Source organism: Arvicola amphibius, chromosome 17, assembly GCF_903992535.2.
Source record: "Arvicola amphibius chromosome 17, mArvAmp1.2, whole genome shotgun sequence".
NCBI lineage: Eukaryota > Metazoa > Chordata > Mammalia > Rodentia > Cricetidae > Arvicola > Arvicola amphibius.
The window spans coordinates 31485032-31508465 of record NC_052063.2 but is presented as its reverse complement, the minus strand read 5'-3'; the positions used below and the strand labels follow the sequence as shown (position 1 = coordinate 31508465).

Below are 23434 nucleotides of genomic sequence, written 5' to 3'. Positions count from 1 at the left end.
GCGGTTATCCTGTGCGCGTAGCCTTGGAATCCCGGGTAGGCTAGCGTGACCGGCCTGGCCAGTCCAGTCCTCCTCCTCCTCCTCCTCCTCCTCCTCCTCCTCCTCCTCCTCCTCTGCTGACAGAACGGGAAGGGGCAGAGTGGAGGTGGAAGATTTAGGGTGAGTGAGCACTAACTGGACAGAGAGATTGTTCATTTACCATGACTTGCTAACATAATAAGACCAGACTTCCTACTGTACTAGAGTAAAATGGCACTTTTGTCCCGACGGTAGGTTCTGATGGGGGCCTCTGAAGGAAATGTTTAGGAGGTATGTGGTCACTCTCAAGAGAATGCTTTCAATATTCCACCTGTGAAAGTAAATCCACAAAAACAAAAAAAAACTTACGGCTTTGGGCTTTTTCCATTTTTCCCAAGCAAGCGCTTTGACTTTTTTGTTTACACTTGCTACCTTGTAGCAATTCCCAGTAAAACCGGTTGATAAAAAGGATTAGAAACAGGGTCTGGAGAAATGGCTCCTCGGTTATAACCTGGTATTCCTGCTGAGGAAGGGAGTTCCCAGCACCCAAGCCAAGTTCACAAACCACCTGTAACCTGAGCACTCTTTGGAGCTCCTGGGGCACGGCACTCACCCCATTGCCAAACCTCACACTCCCTCACATACACGTAATTAAGAGTAAAATCTTAAAAGCATTTAAATAAAAGTTTAGATGAGACCGAATAAGAATGTCAGGAGAGAAAGCTACTAACCGTTGCTAAGAAGCAGCTAAGAGCCCGAGGGTGGTGCACACCTTTAATCCCACCACTCGGGAGGCAGAGGCAGGCGGATCTCTGTGAGTTTGAGGCCAGCCTGGTCTACAAGAGCTAGTTCCAGGACAGGAGCCAAAAGCTACCGAGAAACCCTGTCCTGAAAATCAAGGGGGGGAAAAAAAGGAAGAAGCAGATAAGAATGGTCTCATGCGCTTTTTAGTTGGCAAGAATCCAAAAAGAAAAAAGAAAAAAAAAACTTTGGCAATTTTTTATTCAGAGATGTATAAAAACAAAACAAAAAACTTTAATGGTACAGGAAGACATTTTCCCCAGTTCCCATCCAGGAAGACTGGGGTCTGAAGGTGGATCCTCTTTCTATCCCACCAGCAGTTTCTCATTACTGGTTAAATATGAGTCTCAGAACCTTTGTGAATTGTCTTGTAAGGAGTGTGTATCCTCTACACCATAGTAGGCTACGGCTTGCACAAAAAATGTTCAGGTAGTTGTCCTCCTGCCTTGTCTTCACTTCTTCCTGAGATGAGAAGCCTGGGTGCAGGAGGGAAATGTAGCCGTTGCTTGAGTCAGTGCATAAACAAGAAAAGGAGTCTGGTTCACAGGTGTAGTCACAGCCTTTGGAAGGCTGAGAGGATTGCTGAGAGCTGAGTTCAAAGCCGTCCTGGGCTATGTAGTTCCAGGCCACAGTCTAGAATGAGATCCTGTTTCTCTCTCTCTCTCTCTCTCTCTCTCTCTCTCTCTCTCTCTCACACACACACACACACACACACACACACACACCCCAAGCACGCACGCGCCCCTTACAAGGACTTGACATAGGTACTCCTTGACACCTTATAATAAAAGTACAGGTATTGGAATTGGGAAGATTTTGAATCCTGGACCTGTTGCTTAATTTCTTCAAGGCTCAGTCCCCCATTATCTGAGGTTTTGCTGTCCATAGTTTTAGTAGCCTGTGATCAAATACAATCTGAAAATGTCGGATGACAAATTCCTGAAATAAATAGTCCCTAAAATTTAGATTGCACACAGTTCTGAGTAGCATGATGAAATTACAGCCATCCTTTTCTGTCCAATCTGGTAGATGAGTCATCGTTAACTAGCGCATCCGTACCAATAACATTAGTTATTAGCTAACAGCCCAGTAGTCACTCAATAACCCACCTGTTATCAGACTGACTGGCAGTGATATCATAGTACTTGTGTTCAAATATCCTTATTTTACCTACAAACAGGTTCAGAATGCAAGAGTAGAGAGTAGTGAAGCTGGCACTCAGGCAGGCCAGAGAGAAGTGGTTTTTGTTTGAGAAAAGGTGAAAGTTCTTGACTTCATATGGGGGGGGGGGAGAATCATATGGTATTATCTATAATAATAACTCCATGAAATTATGAAAAGAGACAAAGTAGTACTACTTTTGCTGTGGCACCTCAAACTAAAAACATTACAGCCACAATGCATGATGACTTGTTAGGTAAGATGGAAAAGACACTGAACTATAGCATTCAGCTTTGTACAACACAACTAAAATATTGTTTAAGAAAAGTATAGGCCAGGCAGTGGTGGTACACGCCTTTAACCTCAGCACTCGGGAGGCAGAGGCAGTTCGAGGCCAGCCTGGACTACAGATTGAGTTCCAGGACAGCAAGGATAACAGAGAAACTGTCTCAAAAAACCAAAAACCAAACCAAACCAAACTACAGGATTCAGTACTATCCACAGACTGAGGAACCTGTTGGCTGTCTTGGAACACTCAGGGGACTCCTGTATTGGTAAAATGGGATCAACTCTACCTCACAAAATTGTAGAACTGTGGCTGAGCTAATAATGCAGGCAGAGTTCACCTTGATGGCGCCTGGCTCACAGAGAGTGCTTATTAATAGTTACTGCTACCTACTAACTTTAGTCCATAAAGCCTTAAGTTTCTCAATCTTTCCAGGGGATTTGGTCTCAGGAGCCAAAAATTTCCTTTCCTCTTCCAGCTCTGTGTCATCTGATGAGAAACAAGGCCGTCTAACCCTACCAAGTAAGAGCCGGAGAGAAAGGGGCTTAGAGAGTAACCCTTCATATCTCCAGGAGTCTCCCTGAGGAAGATGAGGAATGGGATTGGGAAAGTATACAAACAGGAAAACCTTCTCTTCTCCTGGGGCTGGGGAAGAGGAGAAAGTGCACAGCTGGCTACGTACCACAAAAATTGCGTAAGGATATGTGTACAAGTCTCCGAAGACTGGACGGCATTGTCTAGGGCTGGAGAAATGGGGGTGGGACCTGAGGGAGAGGGTGAGGGAGGGGTACCCTCAAGAGGCACTAGCTGCCATCAAATGCTCCCTGAGAGTCTCAAGGAGCAGAGGTTAAGTTCTCTGGGCATTAGCCTTGGGGAAAAGCCTGCTGTGCCAGTAGTCAGGGTTGTCAAAGGCAGAGTCAGTGGCTTCTAAACTGCGCAGAGTTTTGAGGCGGGCATAACGCACATGGGGGGCATGATGTCCAGGCCCCTGGAAGGCTCGCATCTCTTCATACCCTTGTTCCGCTGCTGGGCAGGCCCCCATGGCGGCGTAATCCCCCCCGGCAGCACCTACACCACGCCTGCGGTTCATATACTCATAGTCCTCATCTGGAGTTGTACCAGCGGACGGCACGAGGCCCACAGGATGGAGCGGGCAGCTCTGCGTACTGCCCAGAGAGGCACTGAGCTCCGAGCCCACATCCATGTACTCGTAACCCAGCTCCTCAAGGGAACCGGGCCTAGGGGGCCGCGGTGGACTGTTCCTTCTCTTCCGGTTCATGTACTCGTACTCCTCATCTTCGTCTTCCTCTTCAGTACCCAGCACAGAACTGAGACCTACTGAAGAAAGTGTACCTTCCCGGGAGGAGGATGTACCTGTGGGTGAGAAAATTATAAGTATGTATAGTACTTCAGAGAAATAACCAGAAGGAATGGGGGTGTGACTGGGAGATAGCAGAGAAGATGAAAGAATTAAAGGGAGTTTGGAGAAAGAGATTAGAAGATTTAAGGGAAAAGCTGGAGGAAGAACCAGGTACCTTTGAGGTGTGTGTCTGGCATGACATAGCCATTGACATCCTCTTCCTCTAACCCTGGTGGGGACAGTGGGGTGACAGGGGTCAGCAGGCTGTGTCGCTGGGAATGGTAGGCACTGTCTCCGCGTGGCCGAGGGCTCCGGCTTCGGCTCCGGCTTCTACACATCAGTACTCTCTCCTGGAGTTCAGCCTCAGAGCCGGTCACATGGCCCTCTGATGACCCTGATGCCAGACGTCCCCGTGGGATTGGGTGCAGAGAGGTGGGACGAGGGCACTGTTCACTACCCCCCAAAACTGCAGAATCCTAAGGAGGAAAATAACAGGAAACGATACAAAGAGAGGCAAACAGATTAGAAGGAGGTGTGGCCATTTAGGGCCTTCTCAGTTGCAGGACGCTGATGAAATCAAGATTTTAGGTGTTGCCAGCCTGGTCTACAAGAGCTAGTTCCAGGACAGGCTCTAAAAAAGCTGCAGAGAAACCCTGTCTCGAAAAACCAAAAAAAGAAAAAAAAAAAAAATTTTAGGTGTTTCCCTCCATATTTCTATCAAGACTTCCAACCCCATAAGACTCTGCCACCCCAGCTCCCGGCAACAGATCTTACCAGACCAGGCTCTCCAAGATTATTCTGGTTCATGGGCATGTATCCAGAAGAGGGGCTTAAAAGACTCTGGCTCTAGGGTGAGAAGGGAAAGGAAAGGGTTAAAATGAAGGAAGAACTCTTATTAGCACGGAAGCTAATGAGTGGTGATGGCTCATGGGGGTTCATGGGGCGGAATCTCGTGCAGTTAGAAGGTCTCCTACCCCACGTGGCCGGGTAAGTGTTCCAACTGGTAAGCTGAGGGCAGAACCCAGTGTGGTCGCCAGGTTGTCCTCCTCTACTTCCAGGTCTAGGTCGAGGTCCAGTTCAGGCTCCAGCTCTACTTCCTCCAGCTCTTTGTTTGTCAGAGCAGAGGGCTCTGCCCCAGGAGGTATTCCAGGCCCACTCTCTCTCTACAGGAGCAGACAACCATCAGGGTGGATTCTACTTCTCTAAATGAACTTGACGTCCTCTGGCCCCTACTCACCTTTATCACCAGATATCGCGGTGGGTCACGGGCCATCCTGGTGAACTCATTGGCTAGCTCTTTAAAGGTCGGGCGAATATTCTCATCAATCATCCAACCTGGAGGTGGAGGGTGGGGGTGAGATGTAGGGGGCGGAGTCAGCAGAGAATAGAGCCACGGAGGAGAAAGGAGGGAAGTCAGAGAAGGCAGGGTCAGCAGAGAACTCACACTTGACCATGACCATGTAGACGTCGATGGTGCAGATCTGTGGCTGTGCTAGTCGCTCGCCCTTCTCCAGCAGGTCCGGGATTTCAGCCAGCCTCAGCCCCGCATAGGGCTCGGCCCCGAAAGTCATTAGCTCCCAAACGGTGACACCTGACAGAGAGAGAGATTAACTAGTAGCTATGGAAAATAGACACAGGCTATTTAAAGTAAAGCAGTAAAGGAAGGTAGACTTTGCTTTATGACAAGGGTTGGAAGTTAGGCTGGTAGTTGCTAAGAAGAGAAGACACAAAAGATAGGGGGCTTGGGCTGGTAATGACACGGGAGGGGGCAGCCAGGTATGCTCACCATAACTCCAGACATCACTCTGGTGTGTGTATTTCCCAAAGTGGATACACTCGAGGGCCATCCACTTAATAGGAGTCTGAAGATGAAAGATAAAGGTGCTACTGGTTAATTTTCACAAATTTTCTTACTGTCTTGGGCTGGAGAGATAGCTCAGTGATTAAGAGCATTGACTGTTCTACCAGAGGACCTGAGTTCAATTCCCAGCAACCACATGGTGGCTCACAACCATCTGTAATGAGATCTGGCGCCCTCTTCTGGCTTGCAGGCATACATGGAGGCAGAATGTTGTATACATAATAAATAAATAAAATCTTTAAAAAAAAAGAAAAAAAAAAAAAACAAATTTTCTTACTGTCTTAAAATCCCAAGTTCTCAAAACAACAACAACAAAAAAAAAACAAACAAAACACCCAAGTTCTCTACCATCCTGTTGTCTGAACTTAAGTTTTTAGCCATTCCCAGGTCCCTTTCCAAGAACTGACCATGACTCCCCTGCTCATCTCAAAAGGAGCCCCAGACTACTCTGCATCCCATGCACACCCCACCGACCACTCCACCCTGGTCACCTCACCTTGGCCTCACTGTGTAGTAACTGCTTGTCTTCTGGTGGCAGCAGGTCAGCCACACCAAAGTCGGCCACCTGCACCTGGCTAGGTGACTTGAGCAGCACGTTGCGGAGTGCGAGGTCCCTGTGCACCATGCTGTGTTCCTCAAGGTAATACATACCCTAGAGGAGGGGCAGTCTCAGGGTGGGGATGCCAGGCACTGAGCAACAGGAGCTGCCCAAACCCTGAAGACGGTCCCCAGACCTCAAACCCTGGGTCTCCTTGCCCCTGCCCTGACTTCCCCCAGTCAACACTGGCTATTGTAGGCTCCTCCAGATGCCCCTCACCTTGGCAATTTGTACTCCCCAGTTGAGCAGCAGCTGTGGTCCAAGGGCTGCACGGTGCTGTCTCACATAGTCAAGGAGGGAGCCCAGAGGCAAGTACTGAGTGACAAGCTGCAGAGATGATCCTGGGCACAGTCCCAGGAGCCGCACAATGTGGGCGTGGTCTAGGCTGCCAATGGCCAGCATATGCTGTGAAACATAGGAGGTGTCAGCCAGGAAGGAACAGGTTCCCATGTGCTCCACAAAAGCACACCGAGTCCAGAGGTCCCGCTAACGCTCAAGTACAGCATGCCTGACACAGAGCTAACATGCAAAGTCAAATGCCAGCATGCCTGGATCCAACACTGCCTACCCTCTGGTGCGGCAGAGACTGCCTCCCTGCACTTACATCAGTCACAGATTGGAAACTTTGCCGCCCACTCTTGTCCTCGATGACTTTAATGCACACTGGAATCTTGATGGATTCACCCTCAGGGATCCAAATCCCCTGGAAAGTTTGGGGTGGACATGATGTCAAAAATCATTCTTTTCCTTTCTTTCTTTTTTTCTTTCCTTTTTTTTGGTTTTTCGAGACAGGGTTTCTCTGTAGCTTTGGAACTTGTCCTGAACTAGCTCTTGTAGACCAGGCTGGCCTTGAACTCAGAGATCCGCCTGCCTCTGCCTCCCAAGTGCTGGGATTAAAGGCGTGCGCCACCACCGCCGGGCCAAAAATCTTTTATGTTACTCTTTTTTTTTTAATATTTATTTATTATGTATACAGTATTCTGTCTGCATGTATGCCTGCAGGCCAGAAGAGGATACCAGACCTCGTTACAGATGGCTGTGAGCCACCATGTGGTTGCTGGGAATTGAACTCAGGACCTTTGGAAGAGCAGGCAATGCTCTTAACCTCTGAGCCATCTCTCCAGCCCCATTATGTCACTTTTTTGCCAAAATCCTTCTCCCTTCTTCCCTCCATCTCTTCCTCAGGTCTGAGACTTCCCATGAGCCACTCACCTTGTGTACAGTTCCAAAGACACCAGAACCCAGCACTTTAAGCTTCCTCAGCTCTGGCTCTTTGAAGATTCTGGCCAAGACTTTGTTTGCCTTCTCACTGGGGTCCAGAGGCTCGATGCTCTGAGGAGCACACGGAACAAGGTGTTCAGAAAAGCCTACTCCCACAATCCCATCCTACCTACGCCCCGGAGGAGCTGCAAGGGCAGCAGGGCCCGAGCTGAGGGCGGGAAGAGAGGGACACGAGGCCCTTCAGGAACAACAGTTCACACTAGGTTTCCTGTCCAAAGGAAAGCAGTTTCTTCAGAGTCATGGCAAATGGCAAAAGCAAGATGAGAATGTGTGTTCCCACTTCCGGTGTGGACTGGTGCGCACATATATGTGTACATGCATGTTTCTGGGATTAAACCAAGGTCCTTGCACATGTTAAGCAAGCATTCTGAGCTATATCCATTGCTATACATTGTCCTCTAGAAGACAGGGACTAAATTCCAGGGAAAGAGGAATAGGGACCATCCAACCACTTACCCTAGGAGCAGACTATAAGTGTGCCCCCCAAAGTTAAAGGTACTTACCTCACCCCGTTCCAGGTAGCGCCTCATAGCCCTCTTATTCTGAATCCTGCGTCCACGCCAATAGAGAAAAGAGCCTCCCAGAATCAGGAGAGCCACGGGTAGTCCGACCATCCCAGCCATGGCCAGATGGGTTTTGCTATGGGATAAAGAAAAGGTCAGCATCCTAGGTGTATATCAGCTTCACAAAGGACATCTATATGGTGTGGGTGTGATTAGTATTCATCTCTACTAATATCCATGAGCACCGAAGGAGCCAACCTAAATATGAGACTTCCCTCTTCTAAGCTCGCGTAAGTTAATTTTAGGAAGGGAATGCCGGAAGCCACAATTCTTGAGCCCAGGGATGGTGGACTATTTATAGAAAAGGAAAGAATGACCCTAGTGGACGCTTCCACGCCCACATGCGTACGGTGGCACTAAGAGGACTCGGGGTTATTAATAGCAATAATGAAAAGGAGGACAGGAAATCAGGAAGAGGAAAGGCTAAGGGAGCTAGGGAATCTGGAGGGAGATGACTGTGGGTTGGTATGATAGAAACAGATTATATAAATGTACTAAATTTCCAAAGAATAAGTAATATTATTTAAAAGGGTGAGGTGGGGCTGGAGAGATGGCTCAGTGGTTAAAAGCACTGGCTGATCTTGCAGAGGACCTAGGTTCAGTTCCCATCACCTATATGGTGGCTCACAACCACCTGTAACTCCAGTTCCAGGGAATCCGATGCCCTCTTCTGAGGGCATCTGTACCCAATGCACATACTCACACCAATACATGTAAATAAATATAAAATAATCTTTATCTTAAAAAAAAAGTTAGGCAGGGGAGGGGAGGCTAGAGAGATGGCTCAGCAGTTAAGAACTCTTACAGAGGACCCAGGTTTGGCTCCCAGAACCCATGACATGGCTCACAACATCCACAACTCCAGATCCAGGGTAGTCCAATGCCTCCACTGGCCTCAAGAACCAGGCACACATGGTGCACACACATATGCAGCTTTACTCATACACAGAAAAAAAATAATTTTTAAAAGGGAGAAATAAGATGGACGGTGGTGGCACACGCCTTTAATCCCAGCACTCGGGAGGCAGAGGCAGGTGGATCTCTGTGAGTTCAAGGCCAGCCTGGTCTACAGAGCAAGTTCCAGGACAGGTTCCAAAGCTACAGATAAACCCCGTCTCAAAAAATCAAAATAATAAATAAATAAATAAACAAATAAATAAAAATTAAAAAGTGGCTGGAGAATGGTTCAGAGGTTAAGAGCTTTGGCTGCTCTTCCAGAGGACCTGAGTTCAATTCCCCGCACCCACACGGTGGCTCACAACCATCTGTAATGAGATCTAGTGCCCCCTTCTGGCCTGTAGGCATACATGCCAGCAGAACACTACATACATAAATATACATAATAAATAAAAGTATGTATAAATAATAAATTTTAGAATAAGGGCAGACTGGGACACTGGAGTGTTTGAGCACTCGCTGCTGTTGTGGGGGTCCTGAGTTTGAGACCCAGCACCTACACGATGGCTCACAAGCATCCTTAACTCCAGTTCCAAGATATCCCATATCCTCTTCTGGCCTCCAAGAAGACCAGGCAAGCAAGGCATGCAAAAACATACATACAGACAAAACAACTGTACACATAACGTTTTTTTTTTTTTTTAAAGGGAGAATGAGGCCAGGCAGTGGTGGCACATGCTTTTAATCCCAGCACTCAGGAGGCAGAGGTAGGCAGATCTCTGTGAGTTCGAGACCAGCCTGGTCTACAAAGGGAGTTCCAGGACAGGCTCCAAAACTACACAGACAAACCCTGTCACAAAAAAAAAAAAAAAAAAAAAAAGAAAAGAAAAGAAAAAAAAAAAGAAACAACAAAAGGCAGAATGAATAGCATGGATCTCCCCACAACCTTTTCCCCAAACTTTCCTGGGTTCCACAATTAATTCTATCTTACCTCATTAATACCTCTGTTTGACCTAAACAGTCTTGTAGTTCTGGTCCCTTACACCTAGAAAAGAAAATGACCTTCTTAGTTAAGCAGACAATAGAGGCATGGGCCAACAAGACGGCTCAGCAAGACTTGCTGCCAAGCCCGAGGACCCAAGTTTGATTCCTGGGAACCATCTACGGGAAGGAGAGAATTAACTTCCTCGCATGGTCATTTGGTCTCCATACACACACCACAGCACACACGCACACACTACCCCCATATACACAATGAATGAACACAATTATAAAGTAAATAGAGACTCAAGTCTAAGAGCCTGCACTTATAAGAGCTTGTTTCAGAACAAAGCTACTATGACAGCTATTCCTGGAGCTGGAAACCCAGCCCCCAAACAGTGAGGACTCCACTCCTGTCTACATGGTCTTATCCTCCATCTCCACCTAGTGAGCCTTTCCTGAACGATACTCCTGAGTGTATTCCAGCTGCCCTATCTGTGCGATACTCTCGTGTCGTGAGTTGCACGTCCTCCGGTCCTTCATGGAACTGGAAGTGAGGCCTTAAGTAGCCAACCCTTTCTTCTTGCTTCTCCCGGCACCCTGATTCTGTGTTCCTCCTCCTGCTGAGCCCCTCCTCCTCTCCATCCCGTCACTGACCCCTGGGTGCAGTTCTCATGGCAGGGCCGACATTCATTCTGGGCGTCTGGATACTTGTAGATTGGACCCTTGGCACCTAGGATTCCATTGGGGCAGCTGTTCACACAGTGGGGGCCGTCACGGAAATGGGCGCACCGAGCACAGGCGTCAGAGCCCTGAGTAGAAGAGAAGAGGATGTTGCCAATGAGATTTCAGTGCTAATTCCAGCCTTCTCCACAAGGCCCAAGCCCAGCCCTCAGGGTCTTCCACGTACAAATTCCAGGCTTCTCTGACCTCCCCGGGCGCACCTGGAAATCTGGCCACATCATTCCCTAGACACTCCCCGCCTCCCATACAGATCCCAGGGCTGTTAACTGTACCGAGCCATTGCATGTGCTGGTGCCCTCCATGGGTAGGCATTCGGGGTGGCAGGAGAAACATTCGCCCTCCTGAGCAAACTCACGAGGTTCCCTGCCGTGGGGAACACAAAGAGAGGTCACTGCCAAGTTCCGACCTTCGTGTTCTTATTCTGTAATGAGGACCTCTGACTTCATGCCCACCAAAACACAAGCAGAAGGCTGGCTACAAAGCCGGGTGTAGTGGCTCACATCTGTAATCCCAGCCCTCTGGAGGCTAAAGCAGGGAGATTTCCACGAGTTCAAGGCCTGCCTGGATTACAGAGCAAACCCCTGTCTAAAAACAAAAGCAAGCAGGAAAGCAAGAGAAGAAGAAAGCAACAGAGGGGAGGGGCAGGGGCAGCAGCGCACACCTTTAATCTCAGTGCTCAGCGAGCAGAAGCAGAAGGCTCTCTCAGTCCTGTCTGGTCTGCATAGCAAATTCTAGGCCAGGACTATGAAGTCCTGTCTGTCTATCTGTCTGTCTGTCTGTCTCTCCCGGCCCCCCTCACTTGTACACTTGTTCACACGCTCAAGCCAGACATGGTGGCTCATAGCTGTGATCCCAGCCTTTGGAAGGTTTAGGCAGAAGGATTGAAGGCCTGCCTGGGCTATAGACTGAGTGGGTTAGAGGGGGAGTCAGGGTGGGAGGAGCGGGAACGAGAAAGAAACACAGCCTGAAGGTCATGGCACCTGCACTACTCCGACCCTCCCGGGCCTCACTCCCACCACCTTGGCCTTCTCCCCGCTGTACCCTTCCAGAAAGTGGCAGTGAGTCACACAGACGCCTTCTCGGCTGTAGTTTCGACAAGACAAGCACTGAGCAGGGCCTGGGCCCCAGCATCCCCCAGAGGAGCAGAGTGGGTCACACACTTTACCCTCCGCCACTGGAAAAGAACAGACACATTAGGAAAAGACTCCAGACTCCCAGGAAGCCTTCAAAACCCTTCATGGCTGCCTCCGCCCTCTTACCCTCTTCCTCATCGGTCCCATCCCTCAGGGCCAAACTTTCCCTATTCCTCTCCCCCCTCTCCCCAGACCACCCATTCTCACCCCTCGTAGGCCCTCTCTCTCACCACAGTCCCTTCGAGGCCGGTTATACTTGATGTCGAGTCTGTCTTCCGGAGGGCCCCGAAGCAGCCTCGTCCAGTTCAGAGAGTGGTGGTAGCAGAGCTGCTGATTGGCACTTATGTAGACACGCCCAGCACTGATTTCCTTCAGGGACCGGAGGCCCAGAGAGGTCACGTTCAAGTTCTTCATGATCAGCAAGGAGAAGCCCCGGCTGGAACAAGGAGGCAGGGTTAGAGGGCAGACTACAGAAGGAAATTAGACGTACAGGAGATTTATGGCCATTTAACCGATGCTCCAGGTTAAATTAGAACCATGGAAAGGGGATGCCCTCTTTGGCAGATGTGTTTTCTGAGGCAGGTCTGGAACTCACTCCGTAGCTCAAACTGGTCTTGAACTTGCTGTGATCCTCCCGGGTCAGCCTCCCCGTTGGTAACACTGCAGTTGGCTTTCCCCTCCTTTTTGGCCTTTCCCCTGTCACGTTAGCACACGACTGCCCTGCTCACTGTCTGGAGACACCACAGCCTCCGCCTCCTCTGCCTTACTCACTTGTAGAGGCTTCTGCCCCCGATGGTTGTCAGGTTGGAGAAAACACTGAAGTTCTGCATGTGAGGGGGCCAGGACTGGATGTTCAGGTACCCTGGGTTGGAGAGCGGCAGATAAGCAGGGAGTTCTCTGTCACCTGCCTCGCTCTGCTGTGACTGGAGAGTGACCTTTCTTAAGTGGCTTAACTGTAATGCACGCCAGAAAGTCATCTGCTCCTCCCAGAAGGGGAAGCCTCTCTTCCTCACCTGTGATCTCCCGTACTGTCCTGAAGACATTGAGCTTCTCCGGGTCCAGAGCAGGGATCTTGTGCCAGGGGTCTCTGGGGGAACAGTAAAAACCTCTCAGCACAGCAGAGGTATGCCTCAGTGGTAATAAACACACCACACCTCGGAACATGGTTTCTAGATGTCCTTCTTCCCCCAGAGCTGGGGATCAAACCCAGGGCTTCAAATATGATAAGCAAGCTATTCTCCTAGAACCCAGCCTCTTGGCTCCTACATCACAGTCCTCAAACTAAGGAAACAGAGCTCCTCGGAAAAACATAAATACATGCGCCTGGCGCATCCCATGCCAGAAAGAAAGGAAATGCTCCAGAGCTGCCCACAGCAGGCTATAACTCCAGCTCCATAGCCTCAGACGCCCTCTTCTGGCCTCTTCAGGCACTGCATGCACAATGTGCACAAACAAACATGGAGGCAAAACACCCATACACATAAAAAGATAAACTAGGGCAGAGGTGAAAGCACCCACCTATAATCTCAGCACTAATACTTGAGGGGCTGAACAAGGGTGGCAGGATCAAGGTCAAACTGGGCTACACACGGAGACCTTATCTCATTGGGAAAAAAACCAAACAAAATAAAACTGAGGTAAAAGGTGTGCATACCTATGTATGCACAAAAAGAGAAATTTTTTGTTTTTGTTTTTGTTTTTTTTTGGGGGGGGGGCTGTCCTGGAACTAACTCTTGTAGACCAGGCTGGCCTTGAAGTCAACAGGCGTTCATTACCATCGCTCAGTGAGAGAAACTTTTTAAAAAATGCTTTAAAAAATGTATAGCTGGGCCTAATGGCATTTGCCTTTAATACCAGCACTCCGGGGGCAGCGGCAGGAAGATCTCTGTGAGTTCAAGGCCAACCTGGTCTACAGATCAAGTTCTAGGATAGCCAGAACTACATAGAAACCCTGTTTCAAACAAACAAATAAACAAGCAAAAAACACTAGCTGCTCTTGCAGAGGGCCTGGGTTTGGTTCTTAGCAACCACATAACGGCTCACAGCTGTCTGTAACTCCCGTTCCAGGGGACTGACTCAACCTCAACACTCTCTTCAGAGCTCTGAGGTCACCACGTACAAGCGTGGCTCAGAGACATATGTGCAGGCAAAATATAACACGTATAACAAGATAAAATAAATAAATGTAAATAAATGAGAAATAGACAATCATTTTCATTATTTTTAGTCGTGTGTGTCTGTCTGTGTGTGTGTGTGTGTGTGTGTGTGTGCCCACTGAGACCAGCGGCATAGACAGCTGTGGACCTGTGGGAGAGCAGTATGTGATCTTAACCCGTGTTGTCTCTCCAGCTTCCTCTTATTAAGGAAAAGCTTCTGGAAACTTTAGCTGGTCCATACTGCCCCATGTACCACATCATCCCTTGGGGTAAACTGTGCTGCTTAGGGATGTCCTTGAGGGACACTGAGGGACAGCAAGCTCCAGGTGGGAGGAAGGTGGAGCTATGCATTCTTTCTGGTTCTTTGTAGCTCTTATGACTTCATGCCTTACATTTCCAAGCCAGCCACACTGGAGGGATTTAAGTCATTGAAGCAGGTTGTGTGATGGATGGGGCCGGGAGGTTAGGGTGGGAAGACAGAGTCTCTTACCCATTGAGGCCAGTGATGAGGAAGTCCAGGTTGCCCAGGATCTTGGTGCAGTTCACAAACCCATCAATGTTGCTAGAGTCCACAGTCTGGTAGCGGCTTCCAGAGCCTGTCCCCTCACAGGCTGCCAACATAAAACAGTCTCAGTGCTGGGTTCTGGCTCACCTCAGACAGAAGGCTGGATATAAGGCTGCTCACCTTTTGGGCACAACCCTCCGCAAGGCTCACACATCTTGAGTCCATTTTTATCTACTTCCATCTTGTCAGGAGGGCAAGCCCTGACACAAGATGTCTGATCAACCACAAAGTTATCTAGGAAGGAGGAGATTGATCGTCATTAGATACGAAAAATGCTGCCAACTACTGAGACCCCTCTCCCTCCTCTTCACCCCTGCTCCCCTTACACCTGCAACCTAGAGTTCCGAAGGTTTGTCCTATAAATCAGACATCCCTTTGTTCTTAAGAGAGCCTCAAAGGGCTGGAAGGACGGCTCAGCAGGTTAACAGCACTGGCTGTTCTTCCAAGAGTCCTGAGTTCAATTCCCAGAACCCACAGGGTGGCTCACAACGGTCTTTAACTCAGTCCCATGAGATCCAATGCCCTCTTATGGTGTGAAAATATACATACAGACAAAACACACATATACATAAAGTACATGAATAAATATATCCCTTTTTAAAAAGATGGCCTCAAACCCTTTATGAGAAAAAGATTTAATTATGTATTTTTAAGATTCATTTTTATTATGTTTATTTGTTATGTTCATGTATGTGCATCTGTCTGTGTACGCACAGGTGCTCTTGAAGGCAGAGGCATCAAATATGTGTGGGTACTGGGAATCCAACCCAGGTCTTTCGGAAGAGCAGCAAGTCTTAGCCATTGAGCCATCTCTCCAGCCTCCTATTTTATGTGTATACATAATGCCTGTAGGTAGGTATGTGTACCACATTTGTGCCTGGCACCCAAAGAGTCCAGAAGAGGATGTCAGGGCCCCTAGAACTGGAATTGTCAGCTACCATGGGCTGCCCGATATGGGCACCAGGAACTGAGTCCTTTGGAAGGGCAGCAATTGGTCTCCTCAACTGCTGAGCCATGCTTCTAGCCCTGGCATCAAACACTTCAGGGAGCTGAGGAAGACTACGAGCCTCTGATCCTCCTGCCTCTACTTCTGAGTGCTGGGAGTACAGTACACTATTTTGCCCAGTTCATGGTACTGGAGTTTTCGAAGCCAGGGCTCTGTGCACACTAGGCAAGCACTCCAGTCAACTAAGCTGCATTCCCAGCCTCCTTTGCTCTTTGTTCTGGCCATGGCCAGAACAACTCACTTTGTAGACCAGGCTAGCCTCGAACTCACAGAGATCCGCCTGCCTCTGCCTCCCGAGTGCTGGGATTAAAGGCGTGCGCCGCCGCCACCACCACCTGAATTTTTGTCTCGGATCTTGGGTCCACTATTGTTGTCCCTTCCCCTCGGATACTTACGGGGACAGTTGGCAACGCAGACCCCTCCGTACTGATACTTGGTATGGGGGTTGGGCTCAAGCTGGAACGTTAACTTGTTGTACACAAGAGGTTGTGGACAGCGTGGCACGCAGGCCCCACTGTCATTGAAGTGTCGGCAGGCCTGGGGACGACAAAGATTCCCAGCATTTATATTTTCCATATACCCCTACTCCTCTCCAAAGCCTGTACCCCCGTTTCAGAGCACAGACAGACAGTACCACTACGTACAAAGCAATCCGTGTCCTGGGGTCCAGAGCAGCCCCCTGCACACTCGTCATGGCAGCACTGGTTGGGGTTGGGCCCGAAGCAATGACCGTTACACTGAGGGGCACAGATGGTCTTGGTCACTGTGGAAAGAGAGGAAGTATGGCGGTCAGGGCTAAGTTCCGAGGCCGTCGCTCATTTTGACCATTAGGATCGACACAGGCAGGATAAGGATGGCATAGGGAGAGTATGAGAGAGTATGAGCTTTAGCGTCTTAGAAGGAAATTCAAACCCACATATCTGGCAGTCTTCTGGTCCAGGCCCCCAGCATCGCCCCTTGCAGACCTCATGACAGGGTGGACCTGGATGGGAAGCAAGACAACACACTCAGGACCGTGAGGCTGAGAAAGACTTGCTTGAATCAACAGGGTATGATGTCAGCACACAAACACCTCAGCCCTGGGAAGCAAAAGCCCTGGGCTGTGTCCCTCCCTGCCCTTGGAGAGCAGGGCTGGGCGCAAGTGAACCTGTCAACAAGGGTGGAGCCACTCCCCCACACTACCCACTGGGCAGCTGAAGGGGAGGGGCTGGGGCAGATGCCAACCTCAGCCCCAGTGCCATCCCAGGAACTTGGTTCCTCCCAGACAAACAGAGTGTGTACTTGAGTGGATAGGAGCGGGAGACTACTAGGTCAGGGAGATGTTATATTGGCAAGAGCAATTGGGGTTGGTCCAGATCTGATCTCCCTGCTCAGCATCTAGACAACTTTGGCCTCTTTTCTGGATACACTGGTTTGGGCTCCAGGAGACTGACCTGGTCCCTCCTGGCGGGCAGACTCTTGGGTCAAGGGCCTGAGGTAACTATTTGGGGAAGGTGAGTTCAGATAAAGGGTGGAGGAGGAATGGGAAAGGAGTCTCTCTGGTTTGCTGGGACAAGGGGAGCCATCCTGATTGCCGCCGCTGCCTCTTACAGTTTTTCCCGTTGTTCTTCACCACGATGTCGGCCCCTCGGACCCTCACGATGTCGCTCCAATCAATTGTATCCATATGGCAAAGTTTGTCATTCTTCTCAATATAGACGCCCCCTGACAGAATCTCTGTGGTGGGAAGAAAAGCCACAGGTTGAAGTTCGCAGCATGACTCCTCTATTACACCTTCCTGCCTATGCAAAGACTCAGGCTGGTGGGGGGCCACGGGTCTGGCCCACAGTGGTCCAGCCAGACAAATGCTTCAGGAAAAGCCGGCCCTGGAAGAGGAGGAGTCAGAAGCGCCTGCCTCTTCAGACACCTGTCTAGATCCGGTTTAGCCAGTGGGGGAGGGGCGGGGAAAGCAGGACAGGACACCCTGATTCAATCCTCTAGGTTTACCTGAGTGTTTTCCAAGCAAATGGGACCAAGCAGAGGGTGCTCAGATTGTGTTTAACTCCTGGTCGAGGCAAAGGTAAGATTCCAGGGAAGTGGGGAGATGGAGCGACTCTTGTACTTCAAAGCTGGAGGCATGAGCAACTGATCCAATTCCCAGTCCAGCCCCATGGTCACAAAGGGTCCCTCCATCCCGGAGCAGACACCCCCAGTTCCCTCCTGGGGCCCTCTACTGCTTAAAGAACGGTGGACTTCTAAACCAGCAAGGTAAGGGGCAGCTAAGATGAGCTGAGAGTTAGCCATCCTGAGTCCTCACCAAGGCCCTGCCTGTCAGCAGGAAGGCTCCGAGGGAGACCAGGACTCATGGACACTAACCAGTAAGCTGGGTGAAGCGGAGCTGGCGCAGGGCATGGCTGGAGTTGGTGTTGTAATTCAACATGACAAATATGGCAAACTTCCCGTCGTACACCTGGGTTCCCCGGACCACGCGGAGGTTAGGCAAGGGTAGTGTAGAGAATTCATTCATTGCCACGAGGACATAGCCTGTCACTTCTCGGATCCACTGTGATAGAGCAGGTCGTGTCAGTAAAAGACACAAGAAGGCAAAGTCTCAGGGATCCATCCCTCTTTCCTTTAAGGCATGGAGGAAGTAACCCTGAGCCATAGCGGCCCCCTGACTCCGGTCCTGAACTCTCTGGTCTTAAACTCCGGGCTCCACTGAGCATTATCTCAGCTTCCCCAGTAGATGAGCTTACAGGTCCGTTCCTGGACCACCCTCCCTATGGACTGATTCCAGGACCTCGTGTGTGTTCTGCAAGCACCCCACCACTGAGCCAGCACCCCAGCTCTGAATTTTTTGCAGTTCCTCATTCGTAGGAAGTATACTATCACACTGCTGTGCCACTTTTGTGACCAGTCCCAGAAATGACCAAGGACCAATCCATTTCTTCTCGGAACCACTCATAACGGGAAGGTTCCCTTGGTCCCTCCGTCATCTCCCCAGCTGCTTCCGGGGCCTTGCGTGGCTTACGTGGCTTACGTGGCTTACGTTTCAGTTCTGCCTACCAGAACACCAGCTGTTCCATCCCTCTCTTGTGGTTTCTACACCTCCCTGGTTATAGGACCAGACTCCCCACCCTCTCCCCGTTAGGAAAGGGAAGAGGAACCACGAGGGGTGGGCTGGGTCGGGGGGTGGGGTGGGGCTGCGCACACTCACCTGCAGGAAGGAGAGGTCAGCGTTGTGCCCAGTGAGCACAATCTCCAGGTTGCCCATCACCACTTCGCACCGGTCATAGAGCTTGTACAGCGTCTGGTACTGATTCTCCGCATCACCTGTCACACTCAGCCCATTCAGCGTCCCAGGACACACTGCGAAAGGGGAGGGAAGACAGACAGATAAGCTAGATGTCCCCTCCACGGAAGCCCCTCGGGTGTCCTGGGTTGCATTCACTGCCTCTAACCCCCGGCTTCTAGCCCTCCAAGGCTGGGGTCGCCCCACTTCTCGTGCTCCCTTCATCATTGCAAACAGAAAGGTGAAGTGTGTGCTTTGCCACACCAGAGTCCCCACTGTGCCTCTTTCGGGCACTCATTTGGTCACTGAGGGGTTAACGCAGAAGGAAGACATCAGGGGATTTTTCTCCTCCCTTGATAGGACACATTAGGCAGGGATCAAACTTTGATTACCCTCTTCTCAACTAAGGCACTTACTTCTCTGCCCCCATCCTGCCTCTCTCTAGGCCCTGGAATAAACATCTCTTTGGGGCTAGCACACAGCCCCTATTGTGTCTACAGAGGGTGGGATGGGGGCAGAGGGTGGGGGCAGTGCCTGGGGCCACAGTTCAGCCCACAATGAGGCGATTCTATCCAGGAGGAGGGGGCTGCCCCACCCTATCCTAGACACCCCATCCTTAGCAGCACCCCCCTCTTATCCTGGAGCTTTGGGCTCAGACAAGTGACCTCACTGGAGGGAGCAACCCTGGTAGTAGGGTGGGGGGGTCAATGGGAGCTTTGTCTCTAAAGCTGGATAAGGAACTGTGGCCTCCCCCTTCCTGAACTCTGGTTTCCCTTCTAGTCCCTTCCCCTGAGCCAACGTGTTCCAGCTCCCCCAGCATCACAGGGCAGCCCTGGAGAGAAACAGCACAGAGCCTCCACTCCTGAACCTTCTTCCCAACTTCAACATCAGCACTATTCAGCAATAAGACCTGTAACTGTGGCAGTGCTCCCCAGGGGAGCCCAGAAGAATGGCCAGGGAGTCCAGTTGTGGGTTTCACTTTCCTTTGTAAGAAGGGAGGGTAATGGGGCTTAGGAAGACTTGGCCCTGGAAGTGCTAAGGATCTTTGCTCTGAGCGCGTGGGGAGGGTGGGGGCAAGGGGGTGAGCCACCTGTTCTAACCACCCTTCCCTGAGGCGGGGCAGGAGCGGAACAGTGGAGGAGAGAGAGAGAGAGAGAGAGAGAGAGAGAGAGAGAGAGAGAGAGAGAGAGAGAGAGAGAGAGACAGAGAGAGGCCCCAGCTTCTCCTGCTAGATACACCTCTGGTCTGACCCTCTCCATGAAGGAAGGAGTGGGCCAGTCCCAGCAAGGAGGCATAAACAGGCTAGAAGCTCCCAGAGGCATACAGGAACCCCAGGGTCCTTGGACTGAAGTAAAAGACTAGGAAGGTTAGTGATTTCTGAAACGGCCCCGCCCCTGTCCCCTTCCTGGCAGGACACCCCTCTTCCAAGTCAAGGCGCCAACCCTTTCTCCCTGATAAGGGAGGAGCTAGGATCTCTTATAGGGAAGTGATGCGTGCATACGTGTGCATGAGCACTGTCACACCGTGCGTGCACACACCGTGCTCTGGCACACAAACACGTACACAGTTCCCCTGGCTCACAAATAGAGATTGGTCTGCCCCTGGGATCCGTACTAGGAAGTATTACAAGGGGCCAGTCCATCCCACTTGCCCACAGTACCTTGTACACTTTGTGTCTTAGGCTTTGCAAGGCCTTACAGATCTCAGTTACCTGCCACCCTGAGGGTAAAGTCCATATTTCACAAACAGGGGCAAAGGGCCTGGACAGGACAGGATTATAAACAACTACCCGGGAGGAACCGGGCAACTTGGGGATCTCGGCAAGGAAGCAGTGAGAACCGTCTGTGCACAGAACCCTACGCTCACAGAGGAGCAATGGCAGAGCTCTTATGTAGAGAGCTCTGACTGGGGTTGGACAGAACAAGAACATCCAGCCCCCGAGAAGCCTCCCCTCCGTTGCCCCAGCCACACACACAAGGGGACAAAGGGGCTATACAAGGTTTGAGACAGGGCCGGATGCCCAGAGGCTGCAGGACAGAGATAAAGGGTAGAGAGAGACCCAACCACCGCTGCTCCCTGCCTCTTGGGGAGGGTGGTGGTGGAACCCTGGACTCTTGGGTTCCTGGTTCCTTAAGGGGGGGCACAGTCAGATGGAAGAGGGATAAGGGTCACTCCCCCGGCCCCTCCCACTCCAGTCTCCAGACCACCCCCTCCACCAGCTGGGAGTGTTCACATCTCAAGATCCCAGGGGCTAAATTTAGGTCCAGCAACTGTGGGGGAAGCACAGGTGGTTTCTCCCACTCCCACCCTGGGGAAGGGGCCCTGGCTGTACCCCAAGCTGAGCTCTGGGAGTGAAGTGAGAATTACACCAACCCCAGAACTCTCCAGGTGTCCACAGTCCTGAAGACACCCATTCCATGGTGGAATGGGAGGTACAGTCTGGGCTGTGTCTGAAGTTAGACCATAAACTGACTGGGGAGTCTAGCAGCGAGATCACGGACCACACTGTTCAGAAGGTGGGAGAGGTAACCTCAGAAATAGGTCTAATTGTCCTTTCCCCTACTCCTGCAGGCTCAGGCATAGACCCTGGAAACGTATACTATATAGTAGATGCGCAACATGTTAATTGAATTGACCTGGGTCTTGGTAGAGAGAAGGTGGTTAAACTGGGGACCATCTTATCTTGTGGGAAGGCAGGCAGGCAGCCAGCCTCTATGAGGCCTCTCCCTCTGATGTCACCTGGACTTGGCCCTCAGGTTAATCTCGGCCTTCTCAGGGCAGCCCCACTCACGGAAGAGGAGGTGCCACTCTTGTTTTTCCAACATCAGACAACAACAACTTCAAACCCTTGCATAGCTCCGCCCTCTCGGCAAAACAACGAACCTGGGGGTTGCTGAAACCTGGGGTGGGGTGGGGGCCACGGAACCTCAGAGCAAACAGAGACCTTCAAGTCAAGGCTTCTCAGGTTTACAGAAGGGTCCCTACCCTCCCTCTCTGCAGGCTCTCAGAACTACTGTTTACATCAACCTGATCAGAAAAAGAGCAATCAGAGGGTCCCCGACGACCTGGGGAGAAGGGTAGGCATCCAGGAATGCGGTCCCTGCCCAGCCCACTCGGAGAGCCGAGTCACACGGTCCCCTCTTTGCTTGTTCCAGTAGACTCCGGGTCGCACCCCCCCAGTTCAGCAGGTCAGAACCCGAACCCCTTGCCCAGGGTCTGCGCGCCCTCAGATCGCGCTCTCCGCTTCCAGCCTGCTGGTGCTCCTCGCGCGGCTTACCTGCCTGAGAGTTGCCCATCTCGGAACCCCGGGCCAGGCTGAGAAGGAAGCCCAGCACCTGCAGAGTCGCCCTCATGGTGAAGGGAGGGTGTAGGGAGCCCAGCCGAGTCTGGCCCGGGGGCCCCTGGATTAGGACATCGAGGCGACAGCCACCTGAGCAGCCAGCGAATAGGTAGTGCAGCGGCGGCAACGGAGGTTGCGGACTGCAAGAGGAGCCGGAGTCCGAGTCCGGAGCGGGACTGCAGGGGAGGCTCTGTCTGGGAAGGAGGGAGGGAGGGAGGGAGGGAGTGAAGGGGGAAGGGGGTGTGAGTCACGGCCGCGCCCCCTCCTGTGCGAGGCCGGAGTCGCGATGGTTGCTGGCAGCCTGGGACAACCGCCCAGAGCGCGCCCCGCCAGCCCGCAGCTTGGCCAAGAGGGTCAAGGAGGGGTCTCACTCTAGCAATTTCCCCCGGAGATGGTTAAGAGGATATCAAGAATTCAAAAGTCCCCAGGCCGGGGAAAGGTAGTGAATGCGGGTGGGGAGCGCGCCAAAGCCCAGCCCCCTGAAAGCTGGCCTCGCCCATTAACCAAATCACTCAACTCCCCTAGCCGGTTGGATCACTTGAGGGATTTTTTTCTTTTGGAGTGTGAATATTTCCATTTTTTGAGTGGGAGGTTGTTTTTTAGCCTAGCGTTCACGCCACCTCAGTTTCCCCAGGACGCAAAGCCCCATAACTCATGTATCCGGCCCGGGAACCCGAGCCCCGGAGGCCGCGTGAAATCGCTCTGTCTCCGGCCGCTTCCTCCCTCAGACCCGGCGCCGGCCCGGCCTCTCGGGGGGATTTGCTTGGGGGGTGGGCGGGGGTGGTTTCCAGCCTGGGAACAGACCCCGGAGCCTGCCTTCCCACTTCTGCCCTGGGAGGGGCTCCCGCACCTGTCGCGGTCCCCTCTGCTGCCCCCCACGGCCGCCGGAGAGAACAGCTGTCTCCAAGTCCTCGCAGGGACGAGTGACCGACCGCGCCGTCCGGGTGCCCGCGGTTCCCGCCTCTCTCCCGCGGACCCAGAGGAGCACAGCGTCGCCACCGCGGCGCTCACACCCGGAGGGGACAGTGGAGAGGGGCGCGGAGAGGTCACTACAGACGGCGCGCACGAACCGCACGGCTCTCGGGACCTCCCGCCTTGCAAGGAGGTGGTGTGGCTACCGTGGGTTGCTAGGTCCGGGACGGGTCCGACTGGTGCCCCCTGGTGCCCAACACGTTGCATTTCACACCCCTTAAGTTGGCGTTCCAGATCTTGCCTAGACAACTTATTGTCCCCTTCCCCTCGGGGAAAAGTACTAGCTAAAACCCTTTCTTTTCTGTTGTTTATTTTTTTTTTTTTTGTTTTTGAGACAAGGTCTCACATAGCTCAGGCTGGCCTCGAATATATTATGAGGCTGAGACCGGTGTTGATCTGAGATCTTTCTGCTTCCACCTTCCAAGTACAGATGAGCACCG

The 23434-nt window shown here is 51.5% G+C and overlaps 1 protein-coding gene across 1 annotated transcript; it reads right to left on the bottom strand.

Moving 5' to 3' along the window:
- Window positions 1-1002: 1002 nt before the first annotated feature.
- On the bottom strand, window positions 1003-22213 carry Erbb3 (erb-b2 receptor tyrosine kinase 3). Its single transcript, XM_038314867.1, has 28 exons — window positions 21960-22213; window positions 18608-18759; window positions 17767-17953; window positions 17002-17127; window positions 16328-16393; window positions 16056-16174; window positions 15807-15948; window positions 14526-14639; window positions 14331-14451; window positions 12698-12771; window positions 12456-12546; window positions 11915-12120; window positions 11593-11725; window positions 10824-10914; window positions 10465-10619; window positions 9818-9871; window positions 7870-8005; window positions 7298-7417; window positions 6690-6788; window positions 6305-6490; window positions 5984-6139; window positions 5413-5488; window positions 5071-5217; window positions 4864-4961; window positions 4601-4789; window positions 4401-4472; window positions 3802-4102; window positions 1003-3640 (listed from the first exon to the last, which is right to left on the bottom strand). Exons 1-28 carry the CDS (start codon window positions 22033-22035, stop codon window positions 3114-3116), a joined length of 4014 nt encoding a protein of 1337 aa, XP_038170795.1. The 5' UTR covers window positions 22036-22213; the 3' UTR covers window positions 1003-3113.
- Between the last annotated feature and the right edge of the window lie 1221 nt (window positions 22214-23434).

Excerpts from the sequence above, each read along its gene's own strand:
- Erbb3 (XM_038314867.1), bottom strand. The coding sequence starts at position 22,035 with ATGAGGGCGACTCTGCAGGTGCTGGGCTTCCTTCTCAGCCTGGCCCGG. Across the intron at positions 11,726-11,914 it reads CCGGCCTCGAAGGGACTGTG|TGGCGGAGGGTAAAGTGTGT; the intron begins GTGAGAGAGAGG and ends GTTCTTTTCCAG. Across the intron at positions 8,006-9,817 it reads CAAACAGAGGTATTAATGAG|CAAAACCCATCTGGCCATGG; the intron begins GTAAGATAGAAT and ends TTTATCCCATAG.